This window comes from Primulina tabacum, chromosome 13 (genome assembly GCF_025594145.1).
Source record: "Primulina tabacum isolate GXHZ01 chromosome 13, ASM2559414v2, whole genome shotgun sequence".
Classification (NCBI taxonomy): Eukaryota; Viridiplantae; Streptophyta; class Magnoliopsida; order Lamiales; family Gesneriaceae; genus Primulina; species Primulina tabacum.
The window spans coordinates 32,386,699-32,408,362 of NC_134562.1; the positions used below are offsets into that span (position 1 = coordinate 32,386,699).

At 32.6% G+C, this 21,664-nt stretch overlaps 2 protein-coding genes across 2 annotated transcripts; one reads left to right on the top strand and one right to left on the bottom strand.

The window, feature by feature from the left end:
• Positions 1-1,549: 1,549 nt before the first annotated feature.
• Positions 1,550-5,400, bottom strand: LOC142522389 (glucose-6-phosphate/phosphate translocator 1, chloroplastic-like). The gene is made up of 5 exons (XM_075625759.1): positions 4,443-5,400; positions 4,024-4,249; positions 3,223-3,445; positions 2,392-2,605; positions 1,550-1,910 (listed from the first exon to the last, which is right to left on the bottom strand). The coding sequence occupies exons 1-5, from the start codon at positions 4,941-4,943 to the stop codon at positions 1,899-1,901; spliced, it is 1,176 nt and encodes a 391-aa protein (XP_075481874.1). The 5' UTR covers positions 4,944-5,400; the 3' UTR covers positions 1,550-1,898.
• Positions 5,401-16,879: 11,479 nt separating this feature from the next.
• On the top strand, positions 16,880-20,295 carry LOC142523154 (cytoplasmic tRNA 2-thiolation protein 2). Its single transcript, XM_075626804.1, has 7 exons — positions 16,880-17,275; positions 18,030-18,378; positions 18,463-18,549; positions 18,751-18,872; positions 18,985-19,063; positions 19,497-19,888; positions 20,033-20,295. Exons 1-7 carry the CDS (start codon positions 17,040-17,042, stop codon positions 20,064-20,066), a joined length of 1,299 nt encoding a protein of 432 aa, XP_075482919.1. The 5' UTR covers positions 16,880-17,039; the 3' UTR covers positions 20,067-20,295.
• Positions 20,296-21,664: the final 1,369 nt, after the last annotated feature.

Consider the following 21,664-nt stretch of genomic DNA (forward strand, 5'->3'; position numbering starts at 1 on the left):
GTTTACTAATTTTTAATAATTATAAAATCATTATTTTTCGATATATATTAAATAAATTTTTAAATAAATAATCGAAATTCAACTATTTCACCGACTAGATTATTCTGTAAAATTGATTGACAATGTGATCATAAACGTGTGTGTTTTTGATATTCCAGCGGCTTATATGATTATTGGCAAAACAGTCTCACGAGTCGTATTTTGTGAGATAGATCTCTTATTTGGGTCGTCCATGAAAAAATATTACTTTTTACGCTAAGAGTATTATTTTTTATCGTGAATATCGATAGTGTTGACTCATCTCACAGATAAATATTCGTAACATCGTCTCACAAAAGACCTAATCATGATTATTTTACGGTTGTCAATGAAATTATTATTTTATTGATTCTAATTAATTATTAAAATTTTAAATAAATATGGTTTTATATAATATTTTAACATATAAAAAATAATAAAAACAACAACAAAATGCTACAAGTCAGTACAAAAACTTTTCATTGATCATGTAAAAGGTCAAAACTTAGCGTATCAATTTTGAAGGGAACAATTTAAGTATAATCAAATCTTTTTCGTTTAAAAAAAATTATACTTGATGATAATTATATAACTCAATCATAATGTAAAATACTCGTTTTTTTTATATAAATATATGGTCGGTCGATCATTTCAATATTATCACAGCTAAATAACCAAAAGATTTTACCACAGGCAAGCAAATGTTTATATGTTTCAGATTTAAGAATATAGAGAAATGCACTTAGCCATAAGGTGACAAAGTCCAGAAAAGATAAGATATTATCTCCAAGCTTTCCCCGCTATCCTTCTTCTCCCTTTGGTGCTGCCTATCCTCTCTTTGCCCTCTGCACTGCTATTTCTTGGTCTGATTTTGTCTACCGATCTCTTTACATTATATTTCCCACTACCCTCCAACTGTTTTGACTTCTTTATCGTTTTTTGTTGGTTATGTTATCTGGTTGTCGCCCTCGTTTTCAATTCCGATGGTTGTTTGGAATATTGAAATTCACTTGAATTTGGTGGTTACTCTTATAGGCCAAAGGGTTTTATCTGGGTGTTTGGTCCATGTTTAAGCCGTTGTGTAGTTGCTGGGGAATAGTTAGTTATCTCTAATCTGCTTGGATACTGGGTACAGTTGTTTTCTTTATTTATGGCGTTGTTTCGTGGTGTTTGGTTTATTGACATTGTTGGTCATCAGTTCTGCTCTCGCAACCCGTACACTCCAAACTTAGGTCTCTCAATTGTCTCGATATTTGTATGAATCCTAGATCTTTTACAATCGAGATTCTTACATGCATGATCGGACCAGCCATCAAGTCGTTGCACCCCACATGAATTTCACTAATCTGAGTAGATCATAACTCATGGTTGGATGAAATATTTACTTGTCAAAAAAAAATATATGGGTATTGATGTTTCAAAGCATCATGAAATGGATTAACACAGAATCAAATGAAAATGGAAAGAGCAGTACTACTGAGATAAAGAAGTCCCTCGTACCGTGCATACAGAGAGAATGTGACTGCTGAAGTGAAAGCAAAGTTTCTTGAATATATCAGCTGCCCGATGCGAAAGCATTATTTTGATGATCTTTGTCATTGATAATGGAGGGAGTACAAGAGTTTTCCCATCATTTATTGGTACAATTCTCAGCCTCAAGAGGCACCAAACGAAACCCGATTTAACTTATTCATGTTACACGAAAATGTTTTCATTACTCAATACCGCTATCTACAAGTAAAGCCGATACCCAACTATATTAAATATGGTTGGCCATATATAGACCAAACACATCTTTAAGTCGACCTTCGAGCTCCAATCTTGACTGCTCCTATCCATTTATGCTACACTCGTGGTACTGAATTCCTACTTTCACACTCTTACTTCTTTGCCTGTTGAATATATAAACTCGTCAGTTTGTGCAAAAGTGAAGGTGATACAGACTTTTTAGTTCATGATTTCCGTTTACTGACATGAGTGATTCCCGAGTTCCAGAGTCAAAAGATAATGATATTATGATGAACATAAAACTCTATCGAGAGGATTAGTAAGGTAAGAGACAAGGGAATGCAGCAAGCTGATCAAACTTGAAGCTATATAGTTTTAAGATATGACTTGATCTAGGCTGATATGGCTTTCACAACTCATGCATAGATAAACAGCAGTGCAGAATGTAGATCACATGACATGGAAAGAAACAGCTCTCGTGGAAGCGTCGCTTTTACCGAGGGCGAAGCAATATAATAAAATTACTCCTGCAGTGTATTGTATCTGGGCTTTTATAAATAGACAATGATCATGTCACCATCATTTAGCTATTCAATTACTTTTACCAGAAAATAAATTTCATCATTCAGAAAGTAGGAAAACTACCTGAGAATACAAGAACGTCCCAAGAACCGCGATTGCAGCTCCAAGAGCGTTGACCGGTTGTATTGGTGTCTGGAAAATAATGATAGAGGAGACGATCACAGAAATACGTTTCATAGTGTTGCCGATACTAAACGTCAAAGGAGATATCTCATCCAGTGACATGTATGACACCTGGTTGTAGAAGTGATAGAATACACTCTGGGCCGCCATCCACCTGAGCGCAAATATCAGCCACACAAAACATTAACAAAGTAGAGACCAATAAGAAATACGTCAATTTCACAAAAATGTGTCAATTTCCAAATTTGTTTCCTAAACTCCAACACGCCGACTAGCCTCGAGAAATTTCAAAAATGTTGTCTCATGTGTGTTAGTCCAATAAGTTCTATTTCACTGAAATAAGTATTCTAACAGATATTCAAATATGAAATTTCATTACATACAACATCCACATGTATTGAACATCATTTGATATGACTCGCACTTGCATTAAGTTATATAATAAATAAAACCATTGCTCTGAATTATGTATTCACACAAAGCACGAATTTCATCTCTCCTTCTCTAGGAAAGGTATTTGATTTGTTGGAAAAACCAAATAAATTTATTTCCACGCATAAACCAATAAATCAGCATCGCCCGTGAATTAATTCGATGGAACAACATAAATATAATTCAAGGGAACAAAACTTGCCTATTTAAAAAAAAATTATACAAAAATTTCAATTTTTCCCCACTCTTGTGCGGAATCTTGCATTATCCGCATGGAAGTGATACATGCCAACTACAAGAAATATAAAGGTAAGTCAAATGAAAGGTGTAATGTCATACCAAATGATCTGGGGTCCAATTTGAGACACGGCCTTTTGAAATCCAAGTGCCCACATCTGTGGTCCCTCCACAGCAATAGCAAATGGAGTGAGGATTAAGAGAGAAAGCATAGATAAGCAAGCATAATAGTTCATTCCGCTAACGGACTTTCCCTTCATTCCCTTCTTTGAAAATATATTACGGAAAACAAACGCCAAATTGGAGATCATGGCCCCCATGAAACCTGGTTTTGACAGAAAACCACCACTTAAAATCATGAGAAAACAACACCAAGTTTTCATTTTTTCACCCACAAAATTCATGCATATTTTCATCAAAACCTAAAGCTTCCAAATACTCGATTACTTGAACAAGTTCAAGTGACTCTGAAGAATATTGATTTAACAGATATAGCAAGGTGGCTATCATATTTACAATTAAAATTATGATTTTACATCCAATTATTTCATTAACGTATAAAAGTTATGTTACATATAAATTAAATGGTTCTGTGGTTGTATTCAAGTCATCTTCTGCGTTTTCTTAAAGAGAAATACTTCGTTAATAAACTGAGCAATAATTTGATACAGAAATCTAATGTAGCGCAGTGAGGTGAGATCTGATGACCTAAAAATTCCATGAATTACTTGACATCGTATCTGATACATGAACAGGTTTTGTACAAATCTTCTACGTGGAAAATTTGATAGAGATTCGAAGATACAGCACAAACTACCTACTACAAACACCACCAAGTTTATAGCCAACTCACAGAACTAAGATAGGCGACAGAGAAAGATGAGCTAAGGTTCTGAGAATTACCAGTCATGTTAAAGTTCAGCTCTGTGAGGGCAGCAAGACCGCAACCGCCGATGATCGGAACAAGGGACAGATAAACTGAGGGTGGAAAGGTCTCTCCCAAGATGAATCTTGAAACCAAAACACTAAAAGCAGGTTCACCGCTCTTGATTATGTGAGTAAAAGAAACTGCCACCTTCGACATGCTCACAGTAGCAGCAACATGCCCAATTGTGTGTGCAACAGCTACCTAACACCACCAAGAACATTTAAAGCTTCGATCTTGTCGTATAATACCGCATAAAAGTAAGAACTAAAGACAAATCAATATCAATAATCATAAAACAGCCTCAGACTTCAATATTAACAAGAAAATGATGACCCAAAAAGGAAATTTGACCCGATGTCCCAGATCAATGAAAGAAAAACTCTAAGATTTTTACCGGAAAAAGGGTCTTCCAAAAATCAAGATCAGTCTTTGGAGCTTCCGCAATCCTCAACGCCCAAGAAATCAGCATTATGAAAGAACCAGCGGCCAAAGACAGCGTCGAAGTTAACCACGGAAACGGATACGCATTGAGCACTTTTTTGTTATATATATTGAAGATCACATTCAAACCCCACCACGTAGCAAAGTAAATTCCGATCTTCAACCTCCTCGCAGCCTCAGACGGCGCCGCCTGCGACTCGATAATCGGCTCCGATCGGTCAGCTTCATAAGCCTTGCCCGTGATCAAGGATCGCTCCTTTTTACAGTCAATGGAAAAAGACTCCACCTTTGATACATGGAGCGGTTTGGATAGGGAAAGGAAGGAGCTCCGGCCAGTTTTCCACGCAGGAAGAGAAGGCAAACCCAGCGAGTTCTGGGCAATAAAATTTCTCCTGGGATGAAGAAAATCCTGGCCATGGACTGACAAAGTTGGCTGCTTCAGAGAAGAGATCATAGTTGTACCACTATCAGAAATTCAGGAAAAAAATTATTAAGTATCAAAAAAGTCTCAGGCGAAAATCTTGATGTGACTTTGACACGAACGAAGCCGACAATTTCAATAAGTCTTGTCTGTATACAACGGGTTTATTGAAAAGTTTCTTGAAGCTTCAATGGTGCCAAAAGCCAGAATAGATACAGTTGTTGACGGCTCTTCTACGCGAGAAAAAGCCTGAACAAACTATTCGAACGAGTCTGCAAGCGTTAACAAATCACAAAATATTCCAGATTCCTTAAGATCCCACAAAAGAAAAACCAACAAAAAAAGAGAGAAAATCACAGTGAATGTATGTGTAAAATATTTGAGTTTCGATTCGAGAAGAAATCGATTGCTTTTTGGGTTTTTTGGTTGGAGAGAAGGGGCAGCAGCAGATCAGCGCGTGCTTTGATCCCTTTTCGTTGTAGGTTTGATCATAATTATAACTCGTTAAATAATTTATTAATCGGCGTTGGTAAACGATAAATTTGAGTCATGGACTTGTAATAGGAATGGTAATTAAGTTTTTATTTTTAAAAATATATGATTTATTAAAAAATATTTTTTTTATGTTAAAAATATTAATATTTATTACTCTTAATCGACATATCCATCCGCATTTTTCTTCTTATTAAATTAACATAAATGGTGCATGATAAGTTAAATACATCTGAAAATATTTATTACAGTATATATTAGAAAATTCTGAATATAGACTTAAACTTACATTTTATACTATAAATTATAAAAATATAGCCGATTTCTATTATATTTTTTTATTCTCTGTTATCTTGAAAAAATATATGGTATTAATCTAAATATATGACTCTAATATGTTAACCACAATCCCTTAGGCTATGGTTGGTTGGGGTGATTAGGTGGGTTTATATTTTTTTAACCCACATAATCACTTGTTTGGTACGTTTTTTATTTAACCAAGTCAATCCCTCCTATGAATGATTAGGTTATATTAGGCGTGATAAAATAATCACTCCTCACCCCCTAAAATTATTTATCTCACTCTTAATACATCTTATTTTTTCAATTTTACCCTTCTCCTAAATCCAAACTCACAACCACTTCCCTCCACCGACCGACGGACGACCACCGCCGCCGCCTCCTCCTGTCGGCCAACCACCGGCCGATGGCCCGACCTTCGTCGACCACCGCCACAAAACTGGAAGGGCAATTTTGTCAATTCATCAAAAGATTATTATTTATCACATTCTTAACAATCATACCAAATATAATATTATTTTATCATTATCTACTTCAATCATTATTTTTATCATTTCTCTCTTAATCGTTTCATTATTTTATCCTCCAAACCAAATATATATATATAATTCAAAAACTTATTAAGAATCGAAAATTTTAATTTAATTTATAATTGTTTAAATAATTTTTTATATGAAAAAATATATACTAGTGTGTAGTATGTGCGGAGAAATTCCTATGATTTATTATACGACAATGTAAAATAATTTGTGCTTACTTTTTTTTTTGTATTTCGAGATTGTTGATTAATAATTGAGCAAAATTGTAATACCTCCTCATTTCCTTTTTCAACTTTCTTTTTACTTCCATTCCTTTCTATTCTTTGTTTTAACTCCTCAATTTTCTAAATTTTCCAAGAATACCAACATTCTTCATAATTATAGTGTGTGACATTGTTTTACCTATCGAACATGTTCTTAGAGACATATAGTCTCAAGACATACGGCTACGCAATGTTTCCAGCTTATATATCATATTTAGATTATCGATTTTTTTTAGTATATATAAATGACTCATCATGCTTCCGTATAATAAATTGAACAGTTTACCTTTTTTACCAAAGTGTCGTCGAATTATATTCACCGAGTTTTACAGACTGCTCCTCACAGTCCAACCACATAATCGCAACAGATGGTTTCTAACGCAGATTCCTTCAACAACACTTAGCACAATCATATTTCGTTTCCTACCTCATTGTGTATAGTAAAGTAATTCAATTTGAAACTAATACATGAAAGGGGCAAAAGCCTTGGTCTTTTTATTCAAACATAACAAATTAATATTACATAAAAATTATTATAGAGGATGAGGAACTTGTTTAGCTACTTATAGTAGCCGAAGTTAAAACACACATAAAATAGAAAGAGAAAATATTACAATGTTTTGAAAGAAAATGAAGATGTTGAATAATCCCTTCATCTTCCTTTTGTCTTGTGATTTATAGTAGTCTTTTGCGGATTTGAATTTCGGACTTCAAAACTTGCTTTAGCTTTTCTTTAATGCCTTCCAGCTGTGTTTGACACTATCTCTTGAGTGGGTTGAGTGAGTGATTGAATGGTCCCCCCATCTTTTCTTGAGTTGTCTTTTTCTAGATCATTAATCTAGAAACAACTTGTTCTTCCATCTTTATCTCATAACATAACTAGTAGATATGTGTTTGTATCATATCAGCCGATATCTCATTCTCTGCTTCTTTTAGTTGTTTGTAGAGATCTTTGAAAAATACCAGCTGTTTTCTTATCACCTTAATCCGTCTTTTGGAAACCTTAAAATATGTAGAATACTTTTTTATTTGGTTCCAAACTTTGTTTTAATTCTTGTGTGGTTTTCTTGTTCTCATTTACTCTATATTTATAGTTGTATTTGGGTCCAAGTCTTTTTGTTTGTGGGCAAATCACACGCCTGCTTGTTTTTGTCATGGAATCTTTATCTTTTGTTATCCCCAAGGAAAAGTGATTAGAGTCACATGTCCACTTATTTTTGTCGAGGAATCTTAAACTTTTGATGTCCCCGAGGAAAACATGGTTGTGGTCCTTCACCACTAGGTTCTGTCTCTGCATGATGCTTCATGTTTGACCTAGATCTAAAGCCCTTGCCAAATTTTGACTCATTTTGATTTGGACACTCCGGACAGATATGTTCTGACCATCTTCACACATGAACCATGTTGCAGAATTTTCAATCAGTTTCTTTACTCCCCGGCATCTTGCTAATCCACAAAAAATTTCTTTCTTTTCAAATAAATCTTCTGAATAACTTGTTGTTTTTCTTGTCATAGTATTTAACGAGAATGATACGTTTACAGAATTATGATAAAACTTAAACGGAAACTTGAATTTGTCCATCTCGGTTAGACAGACCCATAGACCTCATACTCTTCTGGTGGAAATGTCATCTTCAGTTATTGAAGCAACAATGGGTGTTTCTTCTATCGGATGACCCTTGATTAATTTTTAAACATTAATATATGGCCTCTTAACTTGATGAAATGAAAGGTTTCGTGAGAGCCATTTCCTGCTGGTTCTGGTGATACATTAAAGAAGTATAGCTCCAAAATATCTCCTATGAACAAATAATCATTATTTGCTCATGTTTCATGAACCACTTCCTGAATCCATTTAGGTAGTCCAAAAATTTCGGGGAAGTTGGGTGATGTAGTATAAATCAAGGCAAGAGCCCCGAATTCATATCAGGCTTTTACTTTCTTTGGATATGAATATGGTTTCATCCAGACCCTATGATATTTTCCTGAAACATCAATCCTGATTGTGGCGAGGTTAATGTCTATTATTGTTTCAATTTCTCCCAAATTTGTTGATAAACCTGAAATGGAGAAATTTTAAATTCATTAATATCAACCTTAGATTTTCCCTTGTCTGTATTAGGTTTAAGGTTGATCTTTCCCTCTTCGATCCCCGAGGTGAAGGGTTGACTTGAAGACTCGAAATATGAATCTGGAGTTTCAATTTTTGTTTTAGCCTACTCATCTGGAGATGATCACGTCTTAACACTTGTGCTAGGGATATTTGAATCCCCTGCTCCAGGTATAGAGTCATGTAATCGAAAACTCTTCATTTGAGAAAGTAGTGGCTTCTCAATGCCTTGGAGGATAAGCTTTTGTATTACAGACCATAGCTGGGTATAATCCTATAAACATATTGTGATTCGATCAGAGACAATTCTCTTATATGCTTGTTGTAGCCTACCCGCAACTTCTGCATTTAGGCCAAGCTTGTTGAACTCGTTTTGAAGCATTTCAAGATGTTCTCTCAAATGCATCTGCATTTTTATGATGTCATCGATATCACCGTTATACATCTCTTGTTAAAAAATTTGCAAGAATATTTTCATGAGATTTAATAATCACAATATCAAAAATATAATTTTGACATAACGCTTGTTATCTTAATAATCTGGCCTTCTCGGATTTAGATTATATTCTATTTCTCAAGAAAGCTTTTACCTGTGTATTATCAACTTTTAAACTAAATTTATTTGAAAGTAAAAATAATAGGTCATTTTTCAAAAATCCTCTTTACTGCATAAAATTAATTTTCATTGATATACCATCTTATGGCTTCTGCATCTGAGAAAAATTCACTGCATTATCTGCATGACTGTTCTCCTTCTGGTGTGAACTTGGTTAAAACTGTCGTCCACCAACTGATCACTGACATATGTATATAATATCAGATCATCTTCATCATGTAGAATAACCATTTTCGAAAGATTTTTACAAATCTTCCTTGAGTTGGCTAAGTCATTGGGTGTGTTCTTTCGTCCATATAAATTTCGCATCTATTTTCAGTAATGGACTGAACACTTTCATGTGTTTTGCTAGGTTTTTAACAAACATCCCAACAAAATTAACAACTTCTAGAAAACTTTGAAGTTGTTTCTTTTCTTTTAGTTCGTTTGGAAAATTTTGCAAATTTTCTACTATATGATCCTACAAAAATTATTTCAAACTCATCGATTTCTATTACGAGGAATTCAATCTTTCTTGTGCCAATAATTGTTTTCTTTTAAGATAAAACTTTTTATTTTTCCTTGCAAACTTTAGAAAAAAACCTCTAAATGCTTGATATGTTCCTCCATATTTTTAGACGCAATTAAAACATCGTCAATATAGACAAACGTATTTGAAATAATCTTTAAATAGATAATCCATTTTTTTTAAATATCTGAGGTGAATTAGCCAATCTCATTGGTATTACTTCCCAAATATAGTGTCCTTGTGGAGAAAGTTGTGAATTTCTTCCTTTCTTCCTGCATTCGAATCTGATAAAAACCAGACTTACAATCAAATGTTGAGAATATCTTCGCACTGCCTATACAACTAATTAGATGTTCTCTCCTAAGTATAAAATACACATCAAACTCCAGAATCTTGTTAATTTTTTGGTAATTAATAACTAGTCTGGGTTTGTTCCTTTTTATTTCACCATGATTTCTTACAAAAAAATCATTGTCTGCTGTATGGTGAAATTCCTGCTTTGATCAAACCAAGGTTCAGATGTTCCTTGATTATAATTTGTATATCCCTTTGATTAACTATGTTCATTGGGATAAGCTTGCATCGGACAAATTTATATTATTTACTTTCCTTGATTTTAAGGCAAGCTTTGAGTTGATTTTTTTCCTACCATGCCAAAGGATTTTCATCGTAATTTTTTTTATTCTTCTCTTGACATCTTCTAATGATACTTTTGATTCAAACTCTACATCATTCTGTTGTAGAGCTATCTTGAGGCATTCTATTTCTTATGGTTGGAGCTTCTTATCTACTCTTAATTGGAGCATTATTTCTCTGTCTTATATTATTCATATAACATTCTCACATGAATGTATATTGAGAATGAGCTTGTGATCATTGAATTTTCCACATTTTATCATCAGCCATAAACTCCATTCCATATTCTAGACGTTTCCAAGGTTTATGTTCCTAAAAAAAACTCTAGTCCCAGAACCAATAGATCTGGTTCTTTTCTTGGAATTCTTTTGATATGAACTTTCAATTCTTCAATGTTGATCATTCATTGGTAAGTTCCTATCATAGATTGTTTAAAATAGTATATGGTATTACAAAAAATTGATTTCTTTGCTTCGTAATATCAAATACTATTTTTATTTCCTTCCACCCTTCTGGATATATAAGCTTTCTCATTGTCGAAAAGATTTTTAGAGCATGTTGGGTTTCTTGGACAAGTGTTTTTCCCCTCCTGTAGCTCGTAATTATATATCTTTGAAAATATAGTCTTCTTGATTCCAATCTAATACTTTGGTTCCTTTGTAGAATTGGTTTGTCTTGTATTCGGATCTATGTTTCATGTATTAAGGGAAACTTTACTCTTTCTGGATAAATTGTTTGGGCAACTTTTTCAAATATCTCAGGTATTTCAATGAACTCATTTCTAATGAACAATTCTGAATTATGTGTATCAGGTAGCATATGAAATCTGATAGGTAATAGAATACGGTCTATTACCCTCTTTCATCAGCTTTTTTTCTTTGAAGTTATGATGCAACGTCAAAACTCGACTGAAATCTCGATCTGACAGATTGTAGGCAATTCTTGGATAAATTACTCCTACAATTTTTCATGCACATAGATTTCCTGAGATTGTTCCTAGTACTGAATCTTGAAGGTTACGCATTCGTTTATCGCATATAGCGATATCAATAGGTGAATCTATTCCTTCTTTAAAAGTATTTTTTATCATAATCTGTATTGTTCCGATATGAATTCAAGATATGATTCGTGCTACTTCTATCTTGAGTTTTTATAATCTATCCTTAATTTATTCGGAAGGAATTAACTGTATCTCCATTCTATTCTTGTAAGTTTCATATGAATTGTCATTTCCCTTCTGGAAACTTTATAGATTAGATGATGCTTTTTGTTTCTTAGGCCAAGACTTCCTATGAATTTTTTTACATGTTCTGCAGAGAATCTTTGTTATCTCTGAAGACTAGAATTTTCTCTCATTATCTTTTGGACCATGTTATGGGATATAGTTGTCTGGCTAAAAAAGCCAGACAAATCCTCAAGTGTTTCGTGTCGAAACATCTTGTCTTCAGTCATATTATGTTCCATCAGATCCTTCCTGACTTAAGACTTCCTCATATTCATATATACTTTCATCTGAGGCAATATCCTCGAATCAGTATACTTGAATAAGATCTTGATAATAAACCGCTTCTTCAATATTCGGAGTTGGATCGAAGCGTTTAATACATCCTTTTTTTTTCATTTTCTGGACAATTGTTGAGATATGACATCTTGCTCTACGTTTCCAGCAATTACAATCCTTAAAATTTTCATTAGTTCGAGTGTGAGTTCTTCTGAAAATTTTCTTCGTAGTTGTTCAGATGTACTTCGAGATGTACTCGATGATTGAGATGATATCCTACTTTTGAATTGTCCACTTCTTTGCCCAAATTTGTAAGATCTGGCCTTTTTTATAGACAAAATTGTTTTTTGTTTCCAAGAACTTCTTTCACTTCTGACATAAAGATGAGTTCTAAAACTTTTCCTCTTCTACCTTTGTGTTTTACTTCCAATAATTGTTGAAAAATCATTTTCTTTACAATACAAATGAGTATGTTTGTTAATACTCCATAATCATTAGTAATTCTTTTGTAATGCTGTCAGATGACACAATTCCACCAATTTTCCTTTGAGAAAAGACTCTTCGTGCCAATGTATCTGGATTGCCAGGGACATATTCTCTTCTTAGCATTTCTCTCCAAGCACTTGGCATTTTGGCGAAGAAAAGTTGCATTGCTATATATTCTTCGACCCCTGAATTTCTTTTATATTTAGTGAATAACAATATATTCATCCACTAAACATATGTCACGTAATTCAAGACTATACAGAGCTTGAGTGTATTTCTTTTTCTTCTCTGTATCTTGGCTGTTAAAATAATCTGACCCTATAAATTGTGCTTTAAAAAGAGTAATCATTCTTCTGGATATCTCGCTAAGAAATTCTTCGGCTAGGACTGATTCTTTGGTTTCTACCGAAGTCATGTCCCAAGTAATTTTGACTGATCCCATAAGACTCGTTTCTAAAAGTTTAATGAATCCTTCTCTGTTGAGATCAAGTGTGCCTGCTGCGATTCTCATAGCGGATTTCCAATCATTTATGAGATATTTTCTGTTTTTGAAGTCTAATACGTCTAGGTTAAGCATAACCCCATAAAATGTATAGGTTCTAAAAAAGATTTCCCATAGGATATTTGGTGAAAAGGAATTTGATTCTTCCTTGACCTTGTTCCCACTGGTTGTGATTCTCCACCAGTGTAAAAGTTTGGTTGAGATTCTCTCATATTTGTATTATGAGATCCCACACTTTCTCTTGGTGGTTTCTACGAAGATAACCAGGTTATAGTGGGTTCTTCACCCCCAATTGTGTTCATCTTTAGATCTACAATATTGAGATTTGCAAAAGATTCTGCAAGGTCTTGGAGATCCTCTAGACCAACCCTTTCTAAAGTTATCATCAGATTAATTTTTTTCTTAGATTGTTTGATTAGATTAATCATTTTTTCTTCTTCAGTTAAAGGTTTTGGCATCAGTTTGGCCTCCTCTCTTTGATATAATAAGGGTTCAGTACCAAATAATGGTGGTAACCTTCGTTCTGAAGTTCTTCTACTAGAACTTGATTGTTGTTCTATATATTGAATTCTTGTTCAAATATTCTTTAATATTCCAAGAATTTCTTCCTGGTCTTCGAGGATTTTCTCCACATTTTGTGGTACATAATACATCATATTGTCATAATTCTATAATGTCTTTTGAATTTCTCTAATATCTCCGGAAAATTTAGAGGAATCCGGTATTATTTATAGGAACATGTTATTTTGAGTCATAAGATTACCTTAAGAATCTGATAAGTTCCCATGTTTTCTTAATATCTAACATTGGTTAGATCTTCCTGTTTCAAATATTCTAGAGTTGTGGGATAAATCCTGCAAATAATTAATCTCTAACCTTGGTTCGGATTCATGTTATTTTGAGAAAAATTCTCCTCCTCAAACATTTAATTACTCAATAATAATAAATTTGTATATTTGAAATAATTTTATTTAGGCTCTGATATCATTTTTGACCCAATAAAATCAATCATTTAATTTAACAGATCTAATGGTATTTTTGTCATTTTTATTATATCAAGGAGTATAAAGAAAGTTTTTAAGATATAAAAAATTAGAATAAAATTGAGTTTAGATTTAGAGATTTATTGAAAATTTACTCTTAATAATTTGATTTACTTGTAAAAAAAATGTTAATTCATATATTAAAATATATATAGGTCAATGTATCATTGCATTTTAATCATGATAGGTATTTATATTTGGTATCTCAAAGCTACTAGAACATCCGATCTCACTAAATATAATATATATTAATATATAATAAATGTTCGTGATTTTTTTTTTGACATGAATATAATGATAAGTATATAATGAATATATCATATACAACTATATTTATAACAATTATATAATAATATTTTGCTATTATTTTATGATATTTTGATAAATAAAATTTTTATATTGAATTTTGTGTATTGTAAAAATTTTTGTACTTATAACATTACTTTTTTATACAGTTATCCTTCCGGAAAATATTAGAAATAAGGTTTGAATTTGACAAGTAAATCCTGATTTAGCTTGAACTAATTGAAATTGCGTGAAAATGGTGGGGTTTCTAGTGCATTTGAATTTGAAAATTTTAAAAAGATAAATATATTTTATAATTCGAATTATACTACGTCTTCTATAGGATCACAACATATATATGGGTTGACTTGGTTCGTAACTACATTAAATTTAATATTTTTGACATAAAAAATAATATTTTTTAAAATCAAATATATGTGTCACAAATTGGCTCACGAAAAGATTTCATAATTTGTTTTTTGTTAATTTTATATTCAAATCTTCTTTTACATAGGTCAAACAAAATCGTTGAAACAACATATATATATATATATATATATATTTTATAGAAGACCACCGAAATAGATTTTTTTTAAGATCTGAATATTCAAATTCCATTTTAATCGAGAAGGTTGTCGAATTAAGACTATGAAAAATAAATATGAGATTTGAACGAAATTAAATGTTCAAGTAAACTTGGCAACTAATATGAATTTGAGTAGGTCTCTTGTGGGACGATCTTACAGATATTTATCTGTAAGACGAATCAACCTTACCTATATTCACAATAAAAAGTAATACTCTTAGGCATAAAAAATAATATTTTTTTATGAAAGACTCAAATAAGATATCAGTCACAAAATATGACTCGTGAGACCATATCACGAGTAATTTAAAATATATTTCCTACTTTGGAGAGAGATTATGATTTATGGCAAATCATAAAACAAAAGATATCGCCTATGCAGTTATTAAAATATGAAAAATAGCGAGAAATATCCAACATTATTAATAAAAACCCATAAATAATATTACAATCAAACTTGTATATCAATTTTTACAATAAAATAAATTCATTATAAAAATTTCATTTATCAAAATCTCATGATAAATTCAATACAAAATATCATTATATAATAACAAAATCTCATTATATAATAACAAACTCTTATTATATAATTGTTGTAAATATCGTCGTATAATATTCCTGTGGTATATTTAGCATTATTCTTTATTTAATTTCCTAAGAATCGAATCACATGTCTCGTGCATCATGCCGACGTTGTGAGAGTTTAACTCAATAAATTGTGGAATATTCTCGACTTGATTTTTGGATATGCCTTTTAAAATAATTTTGAGGAGCTTTTTACATATAATGGTATATTTAATGTGTATAGATGGAGAAAGAATCAAATATAATTTTTTAAAATTTAAATATTATCTATTAGATTTATGCTTGGAGACTTTTGTATAGAATACAGTTAATGAATTTTTCTCCTCGTATCGAATCGAATTGTCATTTGAAATTGTATCTATGAGCAATAAATTTTTACAACATCGATACAACTTAGATATACGTACAACTATCCCGAGTCGTCATTGTATTTACCACGAAACTATCATTGAGCCAAAAGCCTTGGCCTCTTTATAAAAATATTTTAGAGTGTCTATTGTAAATACCAGTTAGAACATATGATGATTAAACATAGTTGGAAGTGAGTACATTAAATATTTGTTGAGATTTTTTTGGATATAATTTTATATTTGATTTGAAGATATAATTTAAAGTTTTGATTCTAAATTATTACAATTGAAGATGTGTTTGAAATCAAAAAGTACAGTTATTCACTAAATCTTTTTAGAGAATAAGTATGATATTGTTCTGATTATAAATATCTAATAGAACTATTCGTGCTATTGACGAGACTTGAACATAAACACGAGACTTGTTTATTTTGGGTGAAGAAAGTACAAAAAAAACAACTAAATTTACCTAAATAAATTAAGAAAACTACGTGCAGTAACCAACAAATCTCACAGTCTCGACTTTAACTATTGGGCCAAGGCTTCATCGGGCATTATTAAATCTGTTCAATATATTAACGTTAGTTTTTTTTTAAAATTAAACAAATATGAAAGGCGTTTAAATTACTTATAGAATGCATCTGAACTGAACTTCAAGTTCATGGAAATTAAAAGAACGATGAATTATGGACTCCAAGCAAGGTTAATTTAATCTCAATCTATTAGAATTCATTAAATAATTATTTTTTATTCGATATTTTGAAGTAAAACTTAAATAAAATTACACTGTATATGTACCTGAAAAAAAATTAATATTTTTGACATAAAAAATAATATCATCATTCAAATAAAAATATATTACACAGTATATTTTTGGTATAAAATATAATATTTTTAACTCAAATCATCACATGTTACTTAATAGTTCATAATAACATAAATAATAAAAATGATATTTTGTCATAAAAATAATAGATTTAACGTAAAAACTAATATTTTTATTAATGAGACGAACATATTTTATTCAAATAAATATATATTAAATGATATTTTTTTAACATAATTGAAAATAATAATATTTTTATAATTTAGATATAAAAAATAATAAAGGTATCCGATATTTAAAAAAAAATTATAATAGGATATTTAACATTTTCCAAAAGAGTACACTTCGACCTGACTCGGAACCCTCAAAACAGAGAAAGGAAAATGGCGTGCAGTTCAGGCTACTGCAAATCAGGTTGTCATGGTGTCGGCGACGAAGACGAAGACAAACGGCCGGCGACACTAAACGGTGAACCATCAAATAGAGCCCCGCCAGGTGATGGAGATTCTGAACCATCCACCGACTGCAACGCCCGTTGCGTCAAATGCAAGGTTAATGAAACCATCTCGCCTTCGTACCCATCCATCGCCGGTGGTAGGAGACGTTGGGAGATTCTGTATCGATTGCTTTCGAGTAAACTTGTTCGGGAAGTTTCGGTTTGCAGTCACATCGAATGCTATGATTTTGCCATCCGATAATCTTCTAGTCGCATTTTCTGGTGGCGCCTCCTCTAGGTATTTATTTATTTGCATATTCGTGTGTTAAGCATAGGTTCAAGTTTCTGAAACTTAGCATGTGTTTAATTCGTCGAGCTTGAATTTATTTAAGATTTTGTCAAGAATTCGGTTTGATAAATTATCAAAGGATGGAATTTTCAAAAAAGAACCAATCATTCGATTCATCTCACTTTTCGATTTTTCAAACCCGTTTCCATTTTTTAAAATAAGAATTCAGGCCAAGTTTGAGCACATTGAACACCTTGTTATTTGTGGTGATGCGTATGACTCTGATTCTATAAAAAATAATGGTGTAGGTTTCTTGGAATTTTATTTAGAAAGAAGGTGTCTTGGAATTTTGAAGCATATGTACGTGTGTACATATATTATTTTTAGGTGTGGTACCCAGAATTTAGATGAGGATGGCGCCTGTGAGGAAACTTATATTTTAAATTTTTTTATAAGTTTGAAACTTTTTAAACTTTTTTTGTTGATTTACTGCGGTACTGCCTACTTGCCACCTGTCAGGTTAAACTGTCTTCTGAGCAACTCCACTCTTCTGAGCAACTCCAATGTGTGGAGATGATCTTGGAGTATGTCATGTGTTGTATTTTTTCAGATTCGGATGGGGTTGTGACGTATGTGTTGCAAACAGAATTTTTTTTAGCTTCCAGGTGCTTTAGATGAAGTATCTAAATGTTTTGCAAAGATATAAGAGACCACTCTTTAACCAGGGTTCTGATTCTAATGATAGGTATCCATTTATCTTCAGGGTGGCTCTTGAATTTGTTCACAAAATGCAACAAAAAGCACAGAAGAATTTTGATGCAAGTAGAGATAGATCATTACCAGTTTTTGGGGTTGGGGTCGCTTTTATAGATGAAAGAGCCTCTTTTGCTTTCCCTTCAAATGATTTTGACAGAGTAATTAATGAGATGAGCCTTATTGTGTCAAGCTTAGCTCCACCGGCAAAACAGTTTCATGTTGTTCCGACAGAAATTATATTTTCACCTAATTGTGCTGCTGGGAGAGCCAAGTTGACAGAGATAATTACTGCCATCGATGATGTCACTGGGAAAGCAGATTTTTTGGAGTATCTGCGCATGCTATCTTTGCAAAAGGTTTGGCACTTTATTGAGTGCATAATTTAGCATCCAGTAATGTGATGGGCACTGAGATTACAGTGTGCTGTATTCTCTATGCAGATTGCCATGGAGAATGGATACACCAAACTTGTGCTAGGAACGTGCACATCAAGGATAGCGTGTCATGTCCTTGAAGCAACCGTCAAGGCATGTCCCTAACTGGCCCCTTAAAAAAACATAAATAAATAACTGTAATGAAGTAACATTTAAAAATATAATAAACTGATTTATTTGAAATATGTATCCTCTTGTTGAATGTTCATTGTATAGTAAGAAGGGAAATCTTGGAACATTTGAAGCTGCTAGAATGGAAAACATTTAAAAATGTTAAAATTTTCTTATTGTCAGGGTCAGGGTTTCTCTTTAGCTGCAGACATCCAATATGCTGATGCAAGATGGGAAATACCGGTGGTGCTTCCCCTACGCGACTGTCTTTCTGAAGAGCTGAATATGATATGCAGCTTGGACTGGTATGTTGGATACATGGCGAGGAGATCTTCACCGTGTGAATGCATTTCGTTTCCTTCTTATCGATAATGAAGTAACTGGATCGCAATGGTATTGCTCTTTTCGTCAGGACAGTTTAAAGACCGTGGAAGCATCGAGGCAACCTCGTTCTGGCATCAATGGATTGATATCTGCATTTGTCAAATTACTACAGGTAGGTATCAAGTCGATCCTTGTTTTTCTAGGATCTAGCAGCTGCCTTTTCCTACTAGAGTTAGGGGTAATAATAATGACAATACTTAAGTTTATATATATATTTTCCGAGAAACAATACGGAAGACTCAAATTATATTGAAGTTATTAAATAGTAATAATTTGTGGATAGATTTGATACGATCCACTGCTCTATAGACTCGTCACTTTGGATTATCTTGTGGAAAATAAGCAAACATTTGGATTTTTTTACTTGATTATGGTAGGTTCTTTTTCCCCCAAATAATATATATTCGTTGAGGTTGGAATTTACTTTACCTTCCGATTTCATGTCGTAGTGTCAGGTGACATGGTTCATTTCAGTTCAATGTGGCTGCTTTAAATATGTAATTGGTTTCAGATCTATGTCTTCACTTTTCTCATGTATTTATCAGGAGGAAAATCCTTCGCGAGAAAGCACAATTGTACGAACGGCAGGGAAGCTTACACCTTTCTGTTTTAATACGGTTCCAGAAGTGGATGACCATGAGGTTCAATTGGCTTCTCAGAGGAGGCATAAAAAATACAACCTAAAGCTTAATGAATCCCTTCCACCAGAGTCTTTCTGCATAATTTGCCGCAGCCCACTTATGAAATCTGATGTTATAGCTTTGAACGGTTTTGTAGATGCAGGACCAATAACAGAAATTCTATTGAGCACATGCTCAAGTTGCCAGTATCAGATCCTTCCGAAGGATCCCTCATCTTTGGAGTATTTTCATTCGCTCCTGCCGCAGTCAATGACTTCCCTGGTCAAGAATAATTATGATAACAAGAAATGCTTGAGGTGACATTTCATACCTGGCTTTGGTTGCATACTTTAATTCTGTTAGAAAATCTGAACTTTTCTCTTGACTTAGTTTATAATTACTTTGAGAAAAGAGAACTTGACTCATAAGATCAGGCTTGTGTGTTTGTTTTTTCTCCCCAGGGAACAGATTCAAGATTTTTTGTTGTCAGATTGAGATGAAGGGGCCTGAAGCTGTGATTTTTGCGTTAGCATTCGACGGTTTCACTACGCTTTCAATCAAAAGCATTCGGATAGGTGGCTTGATTGACCTAGTTGTTTATTAGAAATGTATCATTTGATGTGCCAGTTTCCCGATTATATGAAATCAAATATTTTCCCCTTCTGTTAGTTCTTGGAAAAGCCTGCAAATTTATTGTTGTGATTTAATTCAAATATTAATTTTCATTTAAATTAATGATTGTTTTTTGTCATTAATTCGTAAGAGTATCAGGACTCCAGGAGAAAGTATTGTTTATGCCTCAGTCTTTAATATCTCATCTGACTGCACGAGGAGAAGGTTTCTGTTCTTCCGCAACCAAACCAAAATCTTCGGTTCGATTTTGTTCTTCTACTTTGACCATTCGATGAACAACCCAATAATAAATGATATGATAATATTAAAATAAGAGGAATATTTACATTCCAAAAATATAAATAAAACGTCATCTTCCTTGACTATATTTAATTATTGATATGACAAAAAAAAAATCACGGTAATTATACATGCAAAATATTTATACGCTGATGGTGGGAGAAATATGCACGGTGCAATGCATGCATTTCAAGTATTCCTCACGAATTCCGTCCAAAGCTATCCTCGGCAATAGTGTGACTTTCTTTAAGAGACGATCTTTTTGTACATAAAGAACGACAATGAGTAGATTATTCTAGTCTGTAGCATAAAAACATATTTTGGAAAATATATGTTTCAAAAAATATAGCTGACAATCTTTCTGGAATTAGAAAATGTAAACTAATGTGTCTGTGTGTGGAGATGATAATCTTCATGATAGGTTGCATCTTAGAGCTGATGTTGTCTAGGTTTCCAATGTTGTGATGAACAGATTGACAAGAGAGCCCTCATACAGACTAAATATGATGTTAAAAATATACAAAGAGAATATTATGAGGTCGAGCTCAATTACCACAAGGTTTGGAAAAAGAAAGAATCGACTATGCATTACATTCACGATGCGGAAGAGAGGTTGTAAGAGATATTAAGATGTTATTATAGTGTTATCAAGTAAAATAATCCCGAAAGTATTGTAGAGTGTGTAATTGACCATTCTAGTAATAAATTTAAACGACTATTCATCTGTTTCAATGCATTTGCAACTGATTTCTTAATGGATGTAGGTTCTTAATTTTCTTGGATGACACTCACATAAAATATTAATATAGAAGAGAAGTATTTTGGTAATAAATGATGCTAAAAATGATATTTTCATATTAACATAAATTTTAAAATTTTTTGCTCGAGTTCGACTCGAAATGTTCGAACTTATTCACAAGTTCTTTGAATTATTGTTTGGATATCAAAGCTCGATAACGAAGGTTCAAAAACTCGCAAAATACGAAATGCTCGAAATGTATATATATATATATATATATATATATATAATATCATAATATTAATAAAATATTAAAGATCGTGACTTATCGAACAAAATAATTTTGGCTCAACCTCGACTCGAGTTTGATAATTTAGAGAATACGAATAAAATATTTATCGAGTCAAGTCGAAAAGCTCACGAATTGACTCGATTCATTCAC